At 44.1% G+C, this 24,541-nt stretch overlaps 1 protein-coding gene across 1 annotated transcript in view; it reads right to left on the reverse strand.

The window, feature by feature from the left end:
* Nucleotides 1-104: 104 nt before the first annotated feature.
* The window catches only part of cacng2b (calcium channel, voltage-dependent, gamma subunit 2b), a 27,871-nt gene continuing 3,434 nt past the window's right edge, over nt 105-24,541 (reverse strand). Inside the window, exons 2-4 of the mRNA XM_084003562.1 lie at nt 7,866-7,949; nt 3,820-3,960; nt 105-2,103 (exon numbers count right to left, since the gene is read on the reverse strand). Coding sequence (XP_083859688.1) covers nt 1,586-2,103; nt 3,820-3,960; nt 7,866-7,949 — 743 coding nt within the window. The 3' untranslated portion in view covers nt 105-1,585. The remainder of the gene's footprint in view (nt 2,104-3,819; nt 3,961-7,865; nt 7,950-24,541) is intronic.

The following is a 24,541-nucleotide window of genomic DNA, read 5'->3' on the forward strand; positions in this document are numbered from 1 at the left end:
TGTGTTTAACAAGATGATCGTTCAGGTTGAGAAAGGTCAGCTGATCTCCAACGCAGTCCAGACAAGATACGAGGTCCAGTCAGACCAGATACGTGGTCCAGACCAGATACAAGGTTTCACCCAGGTCTCGTTGGACCCAAACATGATACAAGAAGCACTCCTTCTGTTCCCTACAGGGGGGTTCCACTTTTATTTGTCATCAGGACTTGATGCATCCAAGTTCAGAATCATTCAGTTTTTGGCACCTTGATAGACAATTTACGCTTTTTTAAAGATTCTCATTTACAACAACACAACGCCGAACCGAAGAAGAGGAGAAATGAGACAAAGAAAGAGACGAAGGCTGTGTGACGGCTCAAAGGAACCAGAAAATCAAATATAAACAAAAGGCAAGAGAAGATTAAAGCCGTGACACATTCTCCAAAGTTTGTTCTTTTTGTTTCAAGCGTAATGAAGCCCCACCCCCAAATTACCCGATCAAAATAATCAAATAAAGATTGAAATAGACACAGTACTGTAACATTAACTTCTACGTCGTCTCCCCCGACAACCCTCACATGGTTTCATTGTTCAAAACATTGTTCCTTAAAAGCAGATCAGATGATTTTGATTAGCATGCATGTAAATTCACCTCGTCGGCGGCCATGTTCTCTCTCTCTCACCACTTTGTGTCTTTAGCAGCGGTGATGCCTCGTCGTCGTCCTACGTTTCCCAGAGTTCTCTCTTCCTTCCGCCTTTTCATCGGAGCAACAAAAAAAGGTGAGTTCCACGTTTCACCTGGACCCTGAACAAAGATGGCCGCCAGGGTTTCGGCGGAAAAGCCAGGAGGTTTTTTTAAGTACGTGATGATGTCTCAAAGATTCCTCCTGGTTTTAGTGTCACCATCAACTTAGTTTCCTGTTTTTTCTCACCAGGGAATTCTAGTCATGATTTAGTAACATATATATTCATATATTTATATATAATCAATACATATATTAACTTATGTGGGTTCTTTTCATTTTTTGCGGCCTGAATTGCTCCCTGCTAATATCCCACCATGTTCACAGTATTAATGCAACAAGAGAATGAAATCAAGAAGCAACTAAAGAAAGGAGTTAAGGGGAGTGTGGTGTTTGTGTTTGTGTGTGTGTGTGTGTGTGTGTGTGAGATGGTAGAGGGGGCGGGGTCATGGGCGGGCCCTAGGGGTCGACTACACCCCCTTTTCATCACACTGAGGAAGAGTAAAAAATATAAAGTTCAGCTTTTAAGGGGGCAGTCTGGCCCAGTCCAGGTTCAGGAACCCCGAGGCCGGACCACCTGCACCCCCAACTCCTCAAATCTTTACAAACATGTTCAAAACTCATTAAACAATGGTAGATGGGAAATCATGCATGTTTCTTTTGTATGCAGTGTTTCCTGTTCCTCCAACAGTGATCGTCTGAGGGGTCAGAAGGCCTTTAACTTCATCCATCGACCCACTGTATCCCTCCGCCGTCTGCGCACACTAGGACCTGTCTCACTAGTACCTGTCTCACTATTACCTGTCTGCCTCTCCCAAATACCCCCTGTGATGTTTTTAATGTCTGAGGTCCCTCTCCCAGTTTCATACTGGTGTGGTGCGTCGGTTGGCACCTGAGTCTTTCAGGTCCTTCTGGATGCAGTTGTGGACCTGCAGGAAGTTGTGGTCCCTCTCCGTGGAGTTGTAGGTGGTGGTCGGGGTGCCCGTCTGGCCCTTGGGCAGCGTGTACATGGACAGCTCGGTGGAGGGCAGCGCCCCGAAGGCCTTCAGGCCCACCGGCGACGCCTCACGGGAGTGCGAGGGGTCTGTGGAGCGGGACGAGGACCGCGAGCGTCGCCGGTAGCGGTAGCGGTAGCTGGGAATGCGCGTGATGGCCGCGCCTTGGAGGTAGTCGGCAGCTCGCTCCCCCACGCGCAACTCCCGATGGCGGTCGATGAACATGTGCACAGCCAGCACACCTACCATCTCGGCCATGATGAAGGAGAGGGCGCCGAAGTAGAAGGACCAGCCGTAGGAGTAGCTGTTCTTCTTGGAGTCGCTCTTGGAAGGATCCCCGGCGTTGGCGGAGATGTACACGATGATCCCGATGATGTTGCTGAGGCCTGAACGAGGACAGGAAGAGACCAGATCTGAGATAAACGCTTACTCAAGTAGTCCTACACACCGAACAACCGACGTCATCAGTTATTATCTCCGAAAGACAGATGAAGTCAGCAGTGGTCGTCGGCAGCAACAGTTCTAGGTTTCTGTCTCTATGTAGTTATTTTCCATCCTATTGTTGTTACTTCCTCTGTTACATGTTTTAGTCTTCTTAATGGTTGTTTTGCATCTCTTTGTAGTCATTCTGTGTTACTTTGAAATTGATTTGTGTTTCTTAATTTATTTTGCATCCTTTTGTTGTTAGGGTTTGTTGCTTAGTTAGAATTTTAAGTTTCTTTGTATTCATTTTGTTGTCTTTATAGTAATTCTGCATCTCTTTGTAGTAATTTTGAATCGTTTTATTGTTCAGGTTAGTTTCTCTCTTAACATCTTTGAGTCTTTTTGAAGATTCTCTCTGTATTTATCTTAAATCTCTAAAGTTTTTTGTTGTTGTCTTTATAGTCATTTTGTGTATCTTTGTATTGATTTTCTGTCTTTTTGTTGTCATGTAATGTTATTTTGTACTTATTTTGCATCTCTTTGTAGTTTTTTTCATCTTTTTGTTGTTAGGGTTAGTTATCTTTGTAAACCTTTTTAGTCTCTTTAAAGGTTCTTTAGCATATCTCAGTATTTTGTGTCTCTTTGTTGTTGTTGTTTGTGTATGTTAATAGTTGTTTTGTATTTATTTGTTTTCTTATTTCTAGTCTCTTCCTTGTTGCTATGACGACATTCTTGCCGGTTGGCCCTTTAGGGTTAACGTCATGACCATACCAGCTTCTTAATGCTAAACCATTTCATGTACAAACATTCGAGTGAAGACAGCTGATGAATGGTGGCCATGGAGACCTGGAATCTGAATGATTACATTACATGTCAGTGGCAGTAGAATCTGTATGTCTCTCTTTCTTCCTCCCTTAAATGGGGCAGATTCAGTCTTACGTTTATTTCTTATATTATATGTGAATATTTATCTCTGTAGTTTCTCATCTCTGATCGTCTGTCGTTCTCGTCATCCATCCTCATTCTGGCTGTTTTGTAGCCAGCCAGACAGACAGACAGACAGACAGACAGACAGACAGACAGACAGACAGACAGACAGACAGACAGATCTACAGTGAAGACGATGCTGAAGAGACGGCGAAGCAGACGGAGGTGTGAGGAGGACGGAGACGGATCAGAGCTGAAGAGTATCAGGGACATCTTATTTTTAGAGTGTAATCCCAGAGGCCTCCTCTCCGCCTAGCAACAGGACGAGACAGAGAGACAGACAGACAGAGAGAGAGAGACTGCTACATGTCTCACTTCTGACTTGTTGGGGAACTGGTTATCTAGTGCAGCCCAGTCGGCCTCGAACCAGCGTACAAAAACACACACAGACACACTATGGTCGTGTCCACGCCTTCGTCCTGAGGCCACGAGATCTAAAACCTGCATTTGTAAACATATTTATTGATGCAGTGTGACCTTCTGATTAATGATCCTCTTATTGAAGATGCAGTCATTTTGTGTCTCTTTGTTTTCACCTTGTGTTACTTTGAAATTGTTTTGTGTTTCTGTATTTATTTTGCTTCCCTTTATAGTTATTTTCCATCCTGTTATTGTGAGGGTTTGTTGCTTCGTTAGAGTTTTAAGTCTCCTTGTAGTCGTTCTATGTATCTTTGTAATTATTCCCCCCCTACCTGCGGAGACGAAGAGGATGCCGGAGCTGAGGATGATGTTGTGGCGTGACTTGTAGAACTCGCTGGCGGCAATGCAGAGCCCCCCCATGAAGAGCAGGATCACACTCATGATGGGGAAGATGCTGGAGGCTCGCACGGCGCCTGGACACACAAACACATCACGCCTTCGTCATGACAACCGCCTCCACTGGAACGTGCAAAGATAACACGGATGAACAAAGGATCTGTTGGAGGCTACGTCGGTAAAACAACTCTGTCTCCTGATAAATGACCTTCTCTCAGCTACGTTTCCATGGAAATGTGTTTTCAGAAAAGGTACCGAAAGGTTGCAGATTTAAACTTCATGTGGTTAACGGACAAAACCAAACCCAACAGGTCGGGTTCAGGAGAAACACCACAGATTGGATTAAAAAGAAAAAACACAACTAAAATACTCGGTTCTAACGGACACCAATATCCGCCTGGGGTTTGTGTTCAAATAACAACGTAACAATGTAACAATGTTACAACGTAGCAGCGTAACAACGTTCCAACATAACAACAACGTCACAACATAACAACGTGACAACATAACAACGTGACAACATAACAACATAACAACGTGACAACGTAACAACGTTCCAACATAACAACAACGTGACAACATAACAACGTGACAACATAACAACGTGACAACGTAACAACATAACAACGTGACAACGTAACAACGTAACAACGTTCCAACATAACAACAACGTGACAACATAACAACGTGACAACATAACGTGACAACATAACAACATAACAACGTGACAACATAACAACGTGACAACGTAACAACATAACAACGTGACAACGTAACAACGTAACAACGTTCCAACATAACAACAACGTGACAACATAACAACGTGACAACATAACGTGACAACATAACAACATAACAACGTGACAACGTTACAACGTGACAACGTTACAACGTAACAACACTTTTACTGGATGATCTGTATTTGTTATACTTGTGTGTGGAATGAGGGATTGTTATCAACATCTCAGGTGTGTTGGTGATTTTGTGTAAACTTCACTGTAAACTTTATGTATAATGTGTCCTGTAGAACAATGTTATATAACAATAGAGACAACATAATAAACCTTTATAATGAAAACAGACAGCTGGTTTCTAATGCTGATCTCTTTCCCTTTCTGTTTCTGTATACCTTCTACTTTCATCCCCCTCCCTCTCTCTCTCTTTCATCCCTCTCTCTATCAGTCTTTTCGTCCCTCTCTCTCTCCCTCTCTCTCTCTCCCTCTCTCTCTCTCATCCCTCTCTCTCTGTCTTTTCATCCCTCTCTCTCTCTCATCCCTCTCTCTCAGTCTTTTCGTCCCTCTCTCTCTCTCTCTCTCTCTCTTTCTCCCTCTCTCTCTCTCTCTCTCTCTCTCTCTCTCTCTCTCTCTCTCTCCAGTATAACAAGATGTTTCCACCAAAGGAGATCAAATATTAAGGTGACCTCAGATTTGGCTCTGCACAAAGCTTCCCCTCCTCCTACTCCTCCCTCTCCTTACTCGCCCGCTCACTCGCCCACTCGCTCACTCACTCGATCACTCATTCACTCGCCCACTCACTCACTCACACTCCAGCTCCTAAGTGGGGTGTTTCCCATACACACTCTCCACCCACACAGGACTGATACTCTCTCTCTCTCTGTCTCTCTCTCTCACACACACACACATGCACACACACACACACACACACACACACACACACACACACACACACACACACACACACACACACACAACACATACACACTCCGCCCACGTGGGAGAGCCCAGCAGCAAAGAACATGTGGTAGTGGAAACTTGGCAAAACAGCTACAGAGGAATAACTAACTGTGTGTGTGTGTGTGTGTGTGTGTGTGTGTGTGTGTGTGTGTGTGTGTGTGTGTGTGTGTGTGTGCATGTGTCCATATGTGTGTCTATGTAATGCAGACAGACGCGTCCACCAGTAGAATCCTTTTTCTTTTTTTTAGAAAATGACCACATCTTATTTAGAGGGAAGAAGAAAAATGTAAGCATGAAAAAACACACACCGTTTGTGCATCCTGCCAGTCATTATCATGCCGGATTACTCATATAAATCGTGATATGCCTCCATGTCACAACTCCGCTCCCCAAAATAGCTGCTGTGACATCAGCTGGTTGATGATGTCATCGGCGAGTTACGTCACGTGTCTTGCAATTCGATCCAGAGTATTAGCATTATGTACGAGGATCCAGCAGTCTAATTATAGCAACGGCTTTATATTATAGCACAGGACTGCACACGGCTTCCAGTCCAGAGCAAACCAGGACCCCTGTGTGAGTCTCTGCATGTGCATCTATCATTATGGGGACCCGGTGTTAGACCTCTGAGTGAGGTCCTCAGTTTTCTGTACTTTATGCTCCAAACAAATTTTCACACAGCAAAATTCAACCAAACTGCTGGAAACTCTGTCTGGTCTGGTCTCTGGACTAATGTAAGCTACTATCGTAGACCTCAGGGGGAACACAGATAGTCTCAGGTTTCTCCACATAGTCTGGTTTAGTCTCTGGACTAATGTGAGCCACTATTGTAGACCTCTGGGGACCACAGACAGTCTCTGGTTTCTACACATAGTCTGGACTGGTCTCTGGAATAATCTGAGCCACTACCGTAGACCTTTGGCCTTTGCCACTTCCATACAATCAGATTTCTTTTTACAGCCAGAGGAGTCGACCCCTGCTGGCCGTGAGAGAGAATGGCTGCTCTGTCTATAGACCTGTCCCCGTCTTTAAGGACCCTGATGGGTTTCTACTGGAGTTACCTGAAAGAGTCCTAGGAGCTAAAGGGGGGCCTCGGGTCTGTTGGTTCCCAACTAGTCCTCAGATATGTCCCAATCACACACAGCTACTCATACAAACAAACACATCCACTGATACTTCGGTATATATAAACGGTTGCCATGACGATGGAGAAGGCATGGTCAGTGGTTCATCTGGATTTACTGTAAAAATAAAACAGAATTCTTTTTTGAACCAAACTTTCCCTCCGTCTTCCCCTCGCTCCACCGCCGTGGCCTCCATCCACCAGCTGTCAGACAGACAGGTGGAGAAGGACAGACAGATGGATGGAGAGCAGAAGGGAGGAGGCGAGGGATGGATGGAGGAGAGGAGGAGGAGAGGGAGAATGTGACCCACATGGAGGAGCCAGAGTATTTATAGGTGTCCTAATTGGCAAGCCGCTGGGAGAGCAACAGCACCTCCTCGTCCTTCAGCTCCTCGTCCTTCACCTCCTTGTCCTTCACCTCGTCGTCCTTCACCTCCTTGTCCTTCACCTCCTCGTCCTTCACCTCCGCATCCTTCACCTCCTCAACCTTCTCCGGCCTCCTCATGTACCATCCTCCATGTCCTTCACCTCCCTGTCCACCGCCCCCTCGTCCTTCACCTCCTCGTCCTCCACCTCCTTGTCCTCCACCTCCTCATCCTCCACTTCCTCGTCCTTCACCTCCTCCTCCTTCACATCCTCCTCCTCCTTCACCTCTTCCTCATCCTTCACCTCCTCAACCTTCTCCTGCCATCTCTAGTACCCTCCTCCACATCCTTCACCTCCTCATCCTCCACCTCCTCGTCCTCCACCTCCTTGTCCTTCACCTCCTCGTTCTCCACCTCCTTGTCCTCCACCTCCTCATCCTACACTTCCTCGTCCTTCACCTCCTCCTTCACCTCTTCCTCATCCTTCACCTCCTCAACCTTCTCCTGCCACCTCTAGTACCCTCCTCCACATCCTTCACCTCCTCGTCCTTCACCTCCTCAACCTTCTCCTGCCTCCTGTTGTCCTCCACCTCCTCCACCTCCACCTCCACCTCCTCGTCCTCCTCCTCCTCGTCCTTCACCTCCTCGGGGAGGGGAGGTGTACGGGTACCCAGTAGGCCGTTGTTCATGTCGCCTGTATCTTAGACAACAGGACCAGTGAACCTGGTTCACGTGAAACCTGATGTTTTTAAGAGACCACTGCTGTGAAACACAAATAAAATAAAAAACAAAGAACTCACGTAGGAAGTACTCGGAAGCGTCCGCCTCGTAGTCGGCGTCCTCGGGGAAGTGGTCTATCTGCTTACACATGCCTTTAAAGGAACCTGAGACAGGAAAGAGACCGGAGACCTCGTTAGGAACACAGATATCACAGTAAACAATACAAAACAGATTATGTATATTTAAATGTGTGTTTTTCGTTGAGCTTCTCACAATTTTTGTCAACTCGACAATTTCACTGCAGTAACGCTAGATAACGACAAAGGAAAGAAGGACAGAAAGTGACAGAAGCGTAAGAATAAATCGGCGGGAGTTTAAATGCATCAACAGAGGTCGAAGAGGAAGGAGAGCTGAAGATGCTGCTCATTACGAAGAATTGTGTGCGTGTGTGAGTTTGTGTGTGTTTAGCTTGGTTCAGCTCCAGTGGTAAGTGTCTGCCCTCCCAAACCGTTGCAATTAAAAGGCCCCTTTTTAATGGATGATTGAAGGACGAAAGATGAGCGCCAGGCTTCAAATGGGCATTGGTTACATGCACACACACACACACACACACACACACACACACTAGCATCAGCCCTATTGTCAAGCTTCTCACTGGCTGTCTCTCTCTCTCACTACTCACACTGAGAGCAGTTTTTCAGATATTTTGCATTTTCATCTCGACCATACAAAGCAACGCTCGACACATCAAAGAAACCGATGACATCACTCCATGTTCTTCTGCTCAACAGCGCCACCAACAGATCTGACCCTTGTGTCCGCTACTGCATCGATACACCCTAACCCCCCCCCTCTCTGCTGTCGTCATGACGACGTGTCACTCTTACTATTATTCTGTGACCAACCTGCCCCTCAGGGGTCAAGACGGATCCGTGACCCACATATCCTCGCAGCAGGAGGGTTATGATCTAGACCAATCAGAAGAGACCCCAGTGATCCCATCACCCCGCCCCCCATGCTCCCACAAGCCAATCAGAGGCCTGCTTGTCAACGTAATGTCGTGTGATGAAACATGAGCAGACTTCCTCTTATGAAGTATTAACATCTGAACCCACTGCAAAAAGTGTGTGTGTGTGAATTCTTGTACTCGCTTCATAGTGGAGTAAATTTTCAGGTTCTCACTTCTTCAAAGGCCTGATTGAAGATCCAGACTTTGTTGTGAGGTTCAGGCTGGGGGGGGGGGGGGGGGGCAACGATAGGAGTACAGGGATGTGTGTGTGTGTGTGTGTGTGTGTGTGTGTGTGTCATCAGAGATGTAATGTAACACCCTCTCCTGAACCAGCTCTGTGTTTTATGCAAAATACTTGGCACAGCGACTTTATTCTTTATGCTAATTATGGCTCGATCCATCCGTATGCTAAAAATGCCATTAAAGAAATGCGTCAGCTCCAAAGGTGGATGAACATCAGAGAGCTCAAAGGAGACGTGTTGCACAGCCACGATGGCGATCAGCTCGCTTCAGTTCTGTACCTTCTATGAATGTTAGTCAGCTCTTCTTCTCCTTCCTTTCATGCATCTGTAAATACTTCCTTGTATCTGTAGATGAACCATCTGCCCTGAACACATCCTGTGTTCTGAACTAGATGCAGTATACATCTATTACCACTGTGGACAAAGTGGTAGAGGTTAAGAATTTGAAATATCTGAAAGAATAAGAGAAATCTTGCATCTCCCTTCTTCGAAATATGCAAGACAAAGTGAGTGTGGATGTATTTGTCTTCTTGATATTTTACCAAAATATCTAAAATGATCCCAAAGTTCATATCCCTCCTTTGGTGATCGCTTCATCTGACTGAACCCCATCATGAGTCACTATATTATACACTGTATTGATTTTATTTAATGTTCTTTTTATTCAGCAGCTTTTTACTGTATAGCCAAATCAATAAAGCCAGCATCAACTCTTCGTACAGGATAACAACTAGAAGAAGAAGAAGCTTCATTAAACCACTCCATCCTCAGTTGTATTTCATTTTAATCTACGAACCATGAAGGCAAAATTCATTTCCCAACAATTTCACAACACATTTGAACGGAGAGACCTATTCAAGAAAACTGTAGCATGTGGGATTAGATTCTCACCTTAGATCCAGGATCCAGACCGGATGGATTTAAACTCTAAGTCAGTGTACATTCCCCAATAAACTATATTCTCTTGGTGTCATGATCTGGGTTTTTAATAGTTTACTATCCTGTTTTATTTTGTAGTTTGTGTCTCCTGTGTGGTTTCCTGTAGTTTGTAGTTTCTCGTGTCTTGACTACTCCACCCTCTGGTGGTCTGTGTCTATTTGTGTGTATAGTCTGTCTCCTACATTCTCCAGTAAACTACTTTCTCTAATAAACTACATTCTCCAGTAAACTACATCCTCCAATAAACTACATTCTCCAGTAAACTACATTCTCCAGTAAACTATATTCTCCAGTAAACTATATTCTCCAATAAAATACATTCTCCAATAAACTACATTCTCCAGTAAACTACTTTCTCCAATAAACTACATTCTCCAGTAAACTACTTTCTCCAATAAACTACATTCTACAGTAAACTATTATTCTCCAATAAACTACATTCTACAGTAAACTACATTCTCCAATAAACTACAATCTCCAGTAAACTATTATTCTCCAATAAACTACATTCTACAGTAAACTACATTCTCCAGTAAACTACTTTCTCCAATAAACTACATTCTACAGTAAACTATTATTCTCCAATAAACTACATTCTCCAGTAAACTACATTCTCCAATAAACAACAATCTCCAGTAAACTATTATTCTCCAATAAACTACATTCTACAGTAAACTACATTCTCCAATAAACTACAATCTCCAGTAAACTATTATTCTCCAATAAACTACATTCTCCAGTAAACTACTTTCTCCAATAAACTACTTTCTCCAGTAAACTATTATTCTCCAACAAACTACATTCTCCAGTAAACTACTTTCTCCAATAAACTACATTCTCCAGTAAACTATTATTCTCCAATAAACTACATTCTCCAGTAAACTATTATTCTCCAATAAACTACATTCTCCAGTAAACTACTTTCTCCAATAAACTACATTCTCCAGTAAACTATTATTCTCCAATAAACTACATTCTCCAGTAAACTACATTCTCCAATAAACTACTTTCTCCAATAAACTACATTCTCCAGTAAACTACATTCTCCAATAAACTACATTCTCCAATAAACTACATTCTCCAGTAAACTACTTTCTCTAATAAACAAGATTCTCCAGTAAACTACATCCTCCAATAAACTACATTCTCCAATAAACTACAATCTCCAGTAAACTATTATTCTCCAATAAACTACATTCTCCAGTAAACTACTTTCTCCAATAAACTACTTTCTCCAGTAAACTATTATTCTCCAACAAACTACATTCTCCAGTAAACTACTTTCTCCAATAAACTACATTCTTCAGTAAACTATTATTCTCCAATAAACTACATTCTCCAGTAAACTATTATTCTCCAATAAACTACATTCTCCAGTAAACTACTTTCTCCAATAAACTACATTCTCCAGTAAACTATTATTCTCCAATAAACTACATTCTCCAGTAAACTACATTCTCCAATAAACTACTTTCTCCAATAAACTACATTCTCCAGTAAACTACATTCTCCAATAAACTACATTCTCCAATAAACTACATTCTCCAGTAAACTACTTTCTCTAATAAACAAGATTCTCCAGTAAACTACATCCTCCAATAAACTACATTCTCCAGTAAACTACATTCTCCAGTAAACTATATTCTCCAGTAAACTATATTCTCCAATAAAATACATTCTCCAATAAACTACATTCTCCAGTAAACTACTTTCTCCAATAAACTACATTCTCCAGTAAACTACTTTCTCCAATAAACTACATTCTACAGTAAACTACATTCTCCAATAAACTACAATCTCCAGTAAACTATTATTCTCCAATAAACTACATTCTACAGTAAACTACATTCTCCAATAAACTACAATCTCCAGTAAACTATTATTCTCCAATAAACTACATTCTCCAGTAAACTACTTTCTCCAATAAACTACTTTCTCCAGTAAACTATTATTCTCCAACAAACTACATTCTCCAGTAAACTACTTTCTCCAATAAACTACATTCTCCAGTAAACTATTATTCTCCAATAAACTACATTCTCCAGTAAACTACTTTCTCCAATAAACTACATTCTCCAGTAAACTACTTTCTCCAATAAACTACATTCTCCAGTAAACTACATTCTCCAATAAACTACATTCTCCAGTAAACTATTATTCTCCAATAAACTACATTCTCCAGTAAACTACATTCTCCAATAAACTACTTTCTCCAATAAACTACATTCTCCAGTAAACTACATTCTCCAATAAACTACATTCTCCAGTAAACTACTTTCTCTAATAAACTACATTCTCCAGTAAACTATTATTCTCCAACAAACTACATTCTCCAGTAAACTATTATTCTCCAATAAACTACATTCTCCAGTAAACTAATATTCTCCAATAAACTACATTCTCCAGTAAACTACATTCTCCAATAAACTACATTCTCCAGTAAACTATTATTCTCCAATAAACTACATTCTCCAGTAAACTATTATTCTCCAACAAACTACATGCTCCAGTAAACTATTATTCTCCAATAAACTACATTCTCCAGTAAACTATTATTCTCCAATAAACTACATTCTCCAGTAAACTATTATTCTCCAATAAACTACATTCTCCAGTAAACTACATTCTCCAGTAAACTATTATTCTCCAATAAACTACATTCTCCAGTTAACTACTTTCTCCAATAAACTACATTCCCCAGTAAACTACATTCTCTAATAAACTACATTCTCCAGTAAACTATTATTCTCCAATAAACTACATTCTCCAGTAAACTATTATTCTCCAATAAACTACATTCTCCAGTAAACTACTTTCTCCAATAAACTACATTCTTCAGTAAACTACATTCTCCAGTAAACTACTTTCTCCAGTAAACTACATTCTCCAGTAAACTATATTCTCCAACAAACTACATTCTCCAGTAAACTACTTTCTCCAATAAACTACATTCTCCAACAAACTAGGCTCGTTCGGGATGGTCTTGGCTTGACTTGACTTGACTTATCACGCCGACGAGAGCTGCAGGTGTCTGAGGGGGCGGGCTCTAAAAGAGACGGCAGGCAAACGCCGTCAAGTCGGACAACAAAGTCAACGTGACTATGGTGCTTAAGCGATAGAACACAGCAGCAAACCAAAGAGGATATGTTTTATATATATATAAAACATATATATTACACACACACACACACACACATGCAAGGAAACATGTGGAAGGCATTATTTTTTCCAGTATATTTGTATTATCATTCTATGTTTCTATTAACCAGACCTCACATATAATAGGCCGACTCACAACACAATGCACGGAACTTTAGATCAAGCCATGAGATCAATGCGACCAAAATAAAAAGTATCATTTCACCACAAGGTGGCCGCCGAGTACGGACCTGAACACACGTCATTGAACTTTTAACCAATGAGAACCATTCCGCTGTAGCGGAGGTGTGGACAAGCCAGTTGCAGCCACCGTTCACCGCGCTGCCAAGCGCCGCAAGAAGCGGCTCTTAAAAACTTGTTCTCGCGATGTTTTGGGTCACGTGATATGGTCGCGACCCTGTGACGTCTATGCAGTCGGCTGCTAAGTCGGACACAAATTCTAGCCATCATGCATCGCTTTCAACCCACAATACATCACGTTAGGTAGCGCGCTGCAGGCGGCTACATCAAGTCGAACGAGCCTACTACATTCTCCAATAAACTACATTCTCCAGTAAACTATTATTCTCCAATAAACTACATTCTCCAGTAAACTATTATTCTCCAACAAACTACATTCTCCAGTAAACTACTTTCTCCAATAAACTACATTCTCCAGTAAACTATTATTCTCCAATAAACTACATTCTCCAGTAAACTACTTTCTCCAATAAACTACATTCTCCAGTAAACTATTATTCTCCAATAAACTACATTCTCCAGTAAACTACTTTCTCCAATAAACTACATTCTTCAGTAAACTATATTCTCCAACAAACTACATTCTCCAGTAAACTACTTTCTCCAATAAACTACATTCTCCAACAAACTACATTCTCCAGTAAACTACTTTCTCCAATAAACTACATTCTCCAGTAAACTACTTTCTCCAATAAACTACATTCTCCAGTAAACTATTATTCTCCAATAAACTACATTCTCCAGTAAACTACTTTCTCCAATAAACTACATTCTTCAGTAAACTACATTCTCCAGTAAACTACTTTCTCCAGTAAACTACTTTCTCCAATAAACTACATTCTCCAACAAACTACATTCTCCAGTAAACTATTATTCTCCAATAAACTACATTCTCCAGTAAACTACATTCTCCAGTAAACTATTATTCTCCAATAAACTACATTCTCCAGTAAACTATTATTCTCCAATAAACTACATTCTCCAGTAAACTATTATTCTCCAATAAACTACATTCTCCAGTAAACTATTATTCTCCAATAAACTACATTCTCCAGTAAACTATTATTCTCCAATAAACTACATTCTCCAGTAAACTACATTCTCTAATAAACTACATTCTTCAGTAAGCTACATTCTCCAGTAAACTACATTCTCCAATAAACTACATTCTCCACACAGACCTATACATGTGTACGTTTGTAGGCTTTGGAACAGAAAGGGTTCATCTATTAAAACAATGAAGGAGAGAAACCACCCTTCCCTTCTGAAGAACTCCCTTGGGTCTGGCTCTGGTTCCGCCTCTATCCTACTTCTATTTAGTGCAACTTTCTGCCTTGTTTTCCTCCCACCCTCATTCATTCCTCTGGTACAGAGGGAGAAGATGAAGGAGTGAGAGGAGGTAATAACGAGAGACAGACAGGCGAGATGTGAGAGACAGACAGGTGACAGCTATGAGAGGAATGTGAGAGACTCACAACGCTGACGGCGTCTCAGAGCAGCATGTCCAGTCCTGAGTGAGAGGATCCCATATGTGGAGCAGCTACCTGCCCTCATTCTGCAGCTCTCTCTAATGACAATATCAAACCAAAGCTGCCATGTTTGTTTGTGTGTTTGTTTAGAAGAATTACCACAAATAATAAGATTTTAGATGACTTCTGCATCATATATTTATACAGCATGTGTGTGTGTGTGTGTGTGTGTGTGTGTGTGTGTGTGTGTGTGTGTGTGTGTGTGCATGTGTGTGTGCATGTGTGTGTGTGTGTGTGTGTGTGTGTGTGTATCATGTGAGTATCCACAGGGAAGGCATGTTAACAGGTTTGGCTACCGCTGAGAGGATTGGTAAGAATCTACCAGGAGCTCTGTGTGTGTGTGTGTGTGTGTGTGTGTGTGTGTGTGTGTGTGTGTGTGTGTGTGTGTGTGTGTGTGGTCCCATTGAGTCAGTGGAAGTATGGTGGAGGGAAAGGGGGGTGAGGTGGGGAGGGCTGGAGGGGCTATGACTCATTCACTGCATGGATGCCTCTGGCTCTCTTTCTCTCTCTCTCTCTCTGCATAGCAACGGCTATGAAGAAGCTCATATAGGTCCCTAGCAACCAGTGCTGATAGTGTGACGGCCTGCAAACTCTCCATTAACGGGTCGGAGGGAAATCATATCACACACGCCATCCATGTGAATATATATAATAAAAACACACACACACATCTCAGCTCTCAGTCTCCACTCTAATTCATCCCAAAGGTGTTCTATCGGGTTGAGGTCAGGACTCTGTGCAGACCAGTCAAGTTCATCCACACCAAACTCTCTCCTCCATGTCTTTATGACCTTGCTTTGTGCACTGGTGCACAGTCATGTTGGAACAGGAAGGGGCCGTCCCCAAACTGTTCCACAAAGTTGGGAGCATGGAATTGTCCAACATCTCTTGGTATGCTGAAGCATTCAGAGATCCTTTCACTGGAACTAAGGGGCCAAGCCCAGCTCCTGAAAAACAACCCCACACCATAATCCCCCTCCACCAGACTTTACACGTGGCACAATGCAGTCAGACAAGTACCGTTGTCCTGGCAACCGCCAAACCCAGACTCGTCCATCAGATTGCCAGATGGAGAAGCGTGATTGGTCACTCCAGAGAACGTCTCCACTGCTCCAGAGTCCAGTGGCGGCGTGCTTTACACCACTGCATCCAACGCTTTGCATTGCACTTGCTGATGTATGGCTTAGATGCAGAACACCTGATTTCAAATAAACCTCCAGGGGCCCGTTTCACAAAGCAGGTTCAACAAACTCTGAACCTAACCCTGAACTCTGAGTTGACCAACTCTGAGATGGGCAAAAATCCGCAAAGATGAGCGGTTTGAATCAGTTCAGTCAACTCTGAGTATGTAAACTCTGAGTTACGCGCGTGCCTGCCGACTCTACAAAGCCATCATCAATGGAGCTCCGATACTACGATTCACCATGGCAACGGGGAGAGCGTTATTAGATATTACCGAGTGTTTATGTAGAAAACGAGCTCATCCTGAGAAAGCGGAGCAACGTAACTGCAGCGTGGCAGACAATTACTGCCTGATCTAATGTGTATAACTGAATGAAACAGTCGATTGATCTAAAGGTAATAAGTGTTCATTTTCAGCTTTACAGAGCGACACTGTGGGGTAACGGTTAGCAATGCTGCCTACGGTGCAGACGACAGCGGTTCAACTCCTGTAGTTCACAAAGTAGCACACTGAATGAATTATCATTTTCATTGGGTGTAATCCCCCCAGACACAGAAAGAAAGTGGCTTCAGTTGAAAATTAAGCATAAGGATATTGCGCAAATACGTTGACTAAGTCATATGATTTTAATCATATTTCACATAAACAGTAAATATAAGCAGGTATGTCAACACAGGAATGTACTTAAACATTTTATAAATCTCCCGTTCGCAAAAAAGCTAGCTTCGCAAAGAATCTGGTTGCGGATTATGTCCGCGATATGAAATGTTGAAAATGTCGGAGAATATTGTTTAGATAATATCTAATGTGATTGGAAGGAAAGGTAATCAAAATTGTCTCCCAACGCAAAGCTGCTAGAATCACTTTTATTTCCATATCGATTAGGTTGACGATGAAAGGACAGCACAATTTTTCAGAGTTGGTTCAGATTCCGGAAAAAGGCGGAGACATGTAGGGAGAAACTCAGGGTTTGTTGAAGCAAACCTGCTAGCGAGCAGGTTAGGTTCACGGAGTATGTTACCCGGGTAACTGACTCAGAGTTATGCTGAACTGGCTTTGTGAAACCGAAAAACCAGAGTTTCCCTCATCTCAGGGTTAACTAACTCAAGGTTTTCACTAAACCTGCTTTGTGAAACGGACCCCAGGTAACCTCCAGGTAACCTCCACACTTTCAGGTAATCTCCAGGTAACTTCCATGTAAACTCCAGGTATCTTCCAGGTAACTTCCAGGTAACCTTCAGGTAACTTTCAGGTAACCTCCATGTAACCTCCAGGTAACTTCCATGTAACCTCCAGGTAACTTCCATGTAACCTCCATGTAACCTCCAGGTAACCTCCATGTAACCTCCATGTAACCTCCAGGTAACTTCCATGTAACCTCCAGGTAACTTCTATGTAACCTCCATGTAACCTCCATGTAACCTCCATGTAACCTCCATGTAACCTCCAGGTAACTTCTATGTAACCTCCAGGTAACTTCTATGTAACCTCCATGTAACCTCCATGTAACCTCCAGGTAACTTCCATGTAACCTCCAGGTAACTTCCATGTAACCTCCATGTAACCTCCATGTAACCTCCAGGTAACTTCCATGTAACCTCCAGGTAACTTCCATGTAACCTCCATGTAACCTCCAGGTAACTTCCATGTAACCTCCAGGTAACTTCCATGTAACCTACAGGTAACCTCCATGTAACCTCCATGTAACCTCCATGTAACCTCCATGTAACCTCCAGGTAACTTCCATGTAACCTCCATGTAACCTCCAGGTAACCTCCAGGTAACTTCCATGTAACCTCCAGGTAACCTCCATGTAACCTCCAGGTAACTTCCATGTAACCTCCAGGTAACCTCCAGGTAACCTCCAGGTAACCTCCATGTAACCTCCAGGTAACTTCCATGTAACCTCCAGGTAACCTCCATGTAACCTCCAGGTAACCTCCATGTAACCTCCAGGTAACCTCCAGGTAACCTCCAGGTAACTTCCATGTAACCTCCAGGTAACCTCCAGGTAACTTCCAGGTAACTTCCATGTAACCTCCAGGTAACCTCCATGTAACCTCCAGGTAACCTCCATGTAACCTCCAGGTAACCTCCAGGTAACCTCCATGTAACCTCCAGGTAACCTCCAGGTAACTTCCAGGTAACCTCCAGGTAACCTGCTGCTCAGGTCTAAATGGGATTCCTGTATAAAAGCAGTTTTGTGTTTTGTCCCTCCAGGCCACCGTACCACTGAAACGCTGTGACGAACAGATTCCATCCCAGAATCATCTCTCCATCACACCTCGCCGGCTGGCCCTCAAACCAGTCGCCATGGAGATTAATAGCAGCACTTAGAGCCCGCTGAGCTCCACCTGGCAAGGCCGAGGCCCCCCAGGCCAGCGCCAGTCTGTGCCTCAGAATGAGAGACCGTCCCGGGTCCTGATCCATCATGGAAGTCTGTGACAGGCTGGATCTATATAATGCAAAAGAATATCTAGAATATTTGTGTATAATTCATTTAATCAACACTAGTTGGCTGTAGTGTTGCTTTCGTTAACGAAAATTATGACGAAATATCGTCATCAACGAACCTTTATCATGTGAGGAAAACGAGACGAGACGCAACGCAACGAAAATGCTGGTCATGTGACGATAACGATAATTAAATATATAATGCAATATTGTAGACGAATAAAAACGAGACTACATGTGGTTTACAAAATAAAAACTATGCTAAAATGTGTCTTCATTTTCGTTGACCTAAACGAGGCGAGACGAAATGTTGTAACGTTGTTTCGTCTCGTTAAGTCGCGTTATTATCAGTCGGCTCGTTCGAGATGAACTGCTCCTCGCCTGGAAAGCAGACGAGATCAGCGGAGCAGCAGGAGGCGGAGCCTAAACGCTGCGCTGCAGTCGGACAGTTTCCATCGGCCTTCGAAGATTTGACAGGAAGTCATAGAACAAGTTACATCCTGTTAGACGCGATCGGTAGGCTATTTGTAGTTTGTGACCACATTCGCATTTATTTATATTTGTTCATAAATATCTGTAAGTAATCCCTCGGGAAATTATACAGCTGCAGTTATAAGAGAAAGAGAAGAAAGAGAGTCAAATATGTATAAAAATATAAAGTATAAAATAATGCCAATGAATATTAGTAATATTTATTGGCATTATTTTTTGACAGTTATACTGTATTAAATGTGTATCTGGGTAGTGTTGCTTTCGTTAATGAAAATTATGACTAAATATCGTCGTCAACGAACCTTGCTGGTCATGTGACAATAACCTTTTTGATTAGTAAGATAATATGTTGTAAATTCAAATCAGAGCGTCTTCTGTGTCTGGAATGCATGTATTCTTGAGTCTATAAGGTAACAATAATATAATAATAAGATAACATTGTTTGAATTGTGAAATAGGTTTGACTGAATACAATCTTTGACTAAAACTAGACTAAAATAGTCACGAACAATTCTGACTAAAATAAGACTAACATGCTCAGACTTTTAGTCGACTGAAACTTGACTCGACTAAAATAGGATGAACACGACTAAAACTGATCAAAACTCAAATGATAGCTCGAGACAAAGACTAGACTAAACTAAAAGTAAAACAGGCCGCCAAAAACAACACTAGTTGGCTGGTATTCCTTTAAGTGCACAAAAATAATACAACAATAATATAATAATATTATTATAATACAATATTGAGGAACATCTGCGACTCTACAGCTTCCTGTTTCAGTAAAATCAGTTTAATCATCATCATCTGACCAAGAGACCAAGAACAACAGGGCCCTTAAATCACAACTTAATACATCTTCTTTATTTATCTTAGCCTACAGATCCCAGATCTGACACGATCACATGATTTCTATGAGATAAACTCGCTTCCCTCTGTCCCATCCAGTAATGAAGCCTCAGATATACAACACCAGCAATCAGATTAAATGTCATTTGCTAGTTTTGCATCTCTAACAACACAACTGATACGATTTTACCTCAGTAATCACATTACATGTAATCAGTTACTTCCTGTCCTGCTGCATCAGAAGCTGCAGCTTCAGACGATTAGCAACGCTCGTGGTTATTAGCATAATTAATGTCATTGCCGTAATGCACTCTAGTTCAGAGACAGCTGCCACACACACACACACACACACACACACACACACACACACACACACATCATGATCATGAAGACATGATCAACATGAAGCGGTTCGATGGAACGTGGGCCTGCGTGTTAAAGATAGCACAGGATGCCGGAGGGGGTGAGACAGAAAACCGGGCTGCCTGCTCCTTCTCTCCACCGCAACACATTCTGCTCTCAATGTTTCACCGCTGCATCGCCGAGCTCAGCGGTGTGAGACGTGAAGCCCCTAGTGGGGAGAATCAGTATCACATGGCTGTGTTCACATCAACAAATATGTCAGTGACTTGACACCATTTTGCAACCTCCAAGTTCTCAGGTCTCCGTCTGCAGGAACCAACTCAAAGCAACACAAACCGCCGTCAAAGTGGCTCCGAAACCTGCATCGCTGCATTTTTATATGCCAAACGCCGTGATCGCAGGTTTCATCACACGCACACCGACGGTTCAACAAGATGTGAAAGGTGTCAGATAAAATGAGCTGGTCATGGAGGAGACGGAACATTCGTCATGCAGAACAAAAAGAGCACAAACCAACTTTTTCTTTCTCGTAGAAAATGATGACCATTAGTTCCTTTTCCTTTCAGGAGATGTAAGCAACCAGCAGGTCTCGATTGTTCTACCCATAAATACTAGCGGTTTGTTTACATTAGCAAGCTGACGCTGTTAGTCAAAGTTGACTTGTTTCACCAACATTCTCACTCGTCGTATTTAACGCCTTAAAGAGTACTTTTGTTCGGTAACTCAACAGAAAAACTTACGGTAGTAAACGTATGTGGGAAGTTTGTAAATACACAATTTTACCAAATGTGTTCCCCCAACACTGCTATCATCCATCCATCCACCCATCCATCCTCCACCCATCCATCCTCCACCCATCCTTCCTCCACCCATCCATCATCCCTCCATCCACCCATCCATCCATCCATCCATCATCCCTCCATCATCCATCCATCCACCCATCCATCCTCCACCCATCCATCCATCATCCCTCCATCCATCATCCATCCATCCACCCATCCATCCTCCACCCATCCTTCCTCCACCCATCCATCATCCATCCATCCACCCATCCATCCACCACCCATCCTTCCTCCACCCATCCATCATCCCTCCATCCACCCATCCATCCATCATCCCTCCATCATCCATCCATCCACCCATCCTTCCTCCACCCATCCATCCATCATCCCTCCATCCACCCATCCTTCCATCATCCCTCCATCATCCATCCATCCACCCATCCATCCTCCACCCATCCATCCATCATCCCTCCATCATCCATCCATCCACCCATCCATCCTCCACCCATCCATCATCCCTCCATCCATCATCCCTCCATCCACCCATCCATCCATCATCCCTCCATCATCCATCCATCCACCCATCCATCCTCCACCCATCCATCATCCCTCCATCCATCATCCATCCATCCACCCATCCATCCTCCACCCATCCATCATCCCTCCATCCATCATCCCTCCATCCACCCATCCTTCCTCCACCCATCCATCATCCCTCCATCCACCCATCCATCCATCCATCATCCCTCCAACATCCATCCATCCACCCATCCTTCCTCCACCCATCCATCCATCATCACTCCATCCACCCATCCTTCCTCCACCCATCCATCATCCCTCCATCCACCCATCCATCCATCATCCCTCCATCATCCATCCATCCACCCATCCATCCTCCACCCATCCTTCCTCCACCCATCCATCATCCCTCCATCCACCCATCCATCCATCATCCCTCCATCATCCATCCATCCACCCATCCATCCATCATCCCTCCATCATCCCTCCATCCATCATCCCTCCATCCACCCATCCTTCCTCCACCCATCCATCATACCTCCATCATCCATCCATCATCCCTCCATCATCCATCCATCCATCCACCCATCCATCCTCCACCCATCCATCATCCCTCCATCCATCATCCCTCCATCCACCCATCCTTCCTCCACCCATCCATCATACCTCCATCATCCATCCATCATCCCTCCATCATCCCTCCATCCACCCATCCTTCCTCCACCCATCCATCATACCTCCATCATCCATCCATCATCCCTCCATCATCCCTCCATCCACCCATCCTTCCTCCATCCATCCATCCATCCATCCTCCACCCATCCTTCCTCCACCCATCCATCATCCCTCCATCCACCCATCCATCCATCATCCCTCCATCATCCATCCATCCACCCATCCATCATCCCTCCATCCATCATCCCTCCATCCACCCATCCTTCCTCCACCCATCCATCATCCCTCCATCCACCCATCCTTCCTCCACCCATCCATCATCCCTCCATCATCCATCCATCATCCCTCCATCATCCCTCCATCCACCCATCCTTCCTCCATCCATCCATCCATCCATCCTCCACCCATCCTTCCTTCACCCATCCATCATCCCTCCATCCACCCATCCATCATCCATCCACCCATCCATCCTCCACCCATCCTTCCTCCACCCATCCTTCCTCCCTCCATCCATCATCCCTCCATCCACCCATCCTTCCTCCACCCATCCATCATCCCTCCATCATCCCTCCATCATCCATCCACCCATCCTTCCTCCACCCATCCATCATCCCTCCATCATCCATCCATCATCCCTCCATCATCCCTCCATCATCCCTCCATCATCCATCCACCCATCCTTCCTTCATCCATCCATCCATCCATCCACCCATCCATCCATCCATCATCCCTCCATCCACCCATCCTTCCTCCACCCATCCATCATCCCTCCATCCACCCATCCATCCTCCACCCATCCATCATCCCTCCATCCACCCATCCTTCCTTCACCCATCCATCATCCCTCCATCATCCATCCATCATCCCTCCATCATCATCCATCCACCCATCCTTCCTTCATCCATCCATCATCCCTCCATCCACCCATCCTTCCTCCACCCATCCATCATCCCTCCATCCACCCATCCATCCTCCACCCATCCATCATCCCTCCATCCACCCATCCTTCCTCCACCCATCCATCATCCCTCCATCATCCATCCATCATCCCTCCATCATCCCTCCATCATCCCTCCATCATCCATCCACCCATCCTTCCTCCACCCATCCATCCATCCATCCACCCATCCTTCCTCCACCCATCCATCATCCCTCCATCATCCCTCCATCATCCATCCACCCATCCTTCCTTCATCCATCCATCCATCTATCCATCCTTCCATCCATCTATCCATCCATCCATCCATCCACCCATCCTTCCTCCACCCATCCATCATCCCTCCATCATCCATCCATCATCCCTCCATCATCCCTCCATCATCCATCCACCCATCCTTCCTTCATCCATCCATCCATCCATCTATCCATCCTTCCATCCATCTATCCATCCATCCATCCACCCATCCTTCCTCCACCCATCCATCATCCCTCCATCATCCCTCCATCATCCCTCCATCATCCATCCACCCATCCTTCCTTCATCCATCCATCCATCCACCCATCCTTCCTCCACCCATCCATCATCCCTCCATCATCCCTCCATCATCCATCCACCCATCCTTCCTTCATCCATCCATCCATCCATCTATCCATCCATCCATCCATCCATCCATCCATCCACCCATCCTTCCTCCACCCATCCATCCATCATCCCTCCATCATCCCTCCATCATCCCTCCATCATCCATCCACCCATCCTTCCTTCATCCATCCATCCATCCATCTATCCATCCATCCATCCACCCATCCTTCCTCCACCCATCCATCATCCCTCCATCATCCCTCCATCATCCATCCATCCTTCCATCCATCTATCCATCCATCCATCCATCCAGCCATCCTTCCTCCACCCATCCATCATCCCTCCATCATCCATCCATCATCCCTCCATCATCCATCCATCCATCCATCCATCCACCCATCCTTCCTCCACCCATCCATCATCCCTTCATCATCCATCCATCCTTCCTTCATCCATCCATCCATCCATCAACCCATCCTTCCTTCATTAATCCATCCACCCATCCTTCCTCCACCCATCCATCATCCCTCCATCATCCCTCCATCCATCCTTCCTTCATCCATCCATCATCCCTCCATCCATCCACCCATCCTTCCTCCACCCATCCATCATCCCTCCATCATCCCTCCATCCATCCTTCCTTCATCCATCCATCATCCCTCCATCCATCCACCCATCCTTCCTCCACCTATCCATCATCCCTCCATCATCCATCCATCATCCCTTCATCATCCATCCATCCACCCATCCTTCCTCCACCTATCCATCATCCCTCCATCATCCATCCATCATCCCTCCA

Source organism: Eutrigla gurnardus (genome assembly GCF_963514095.1).
Source record: "Eutrigla gurnardus genome assembly, chromosome: 3".
In the NCBI taxonomy this organism is placed as follows: Eukaryota; Metazoa; Chordata; class Actinopteri; order Perciformes; family Triglidae; genus Eutrigla; species Eutrigla gurnardus.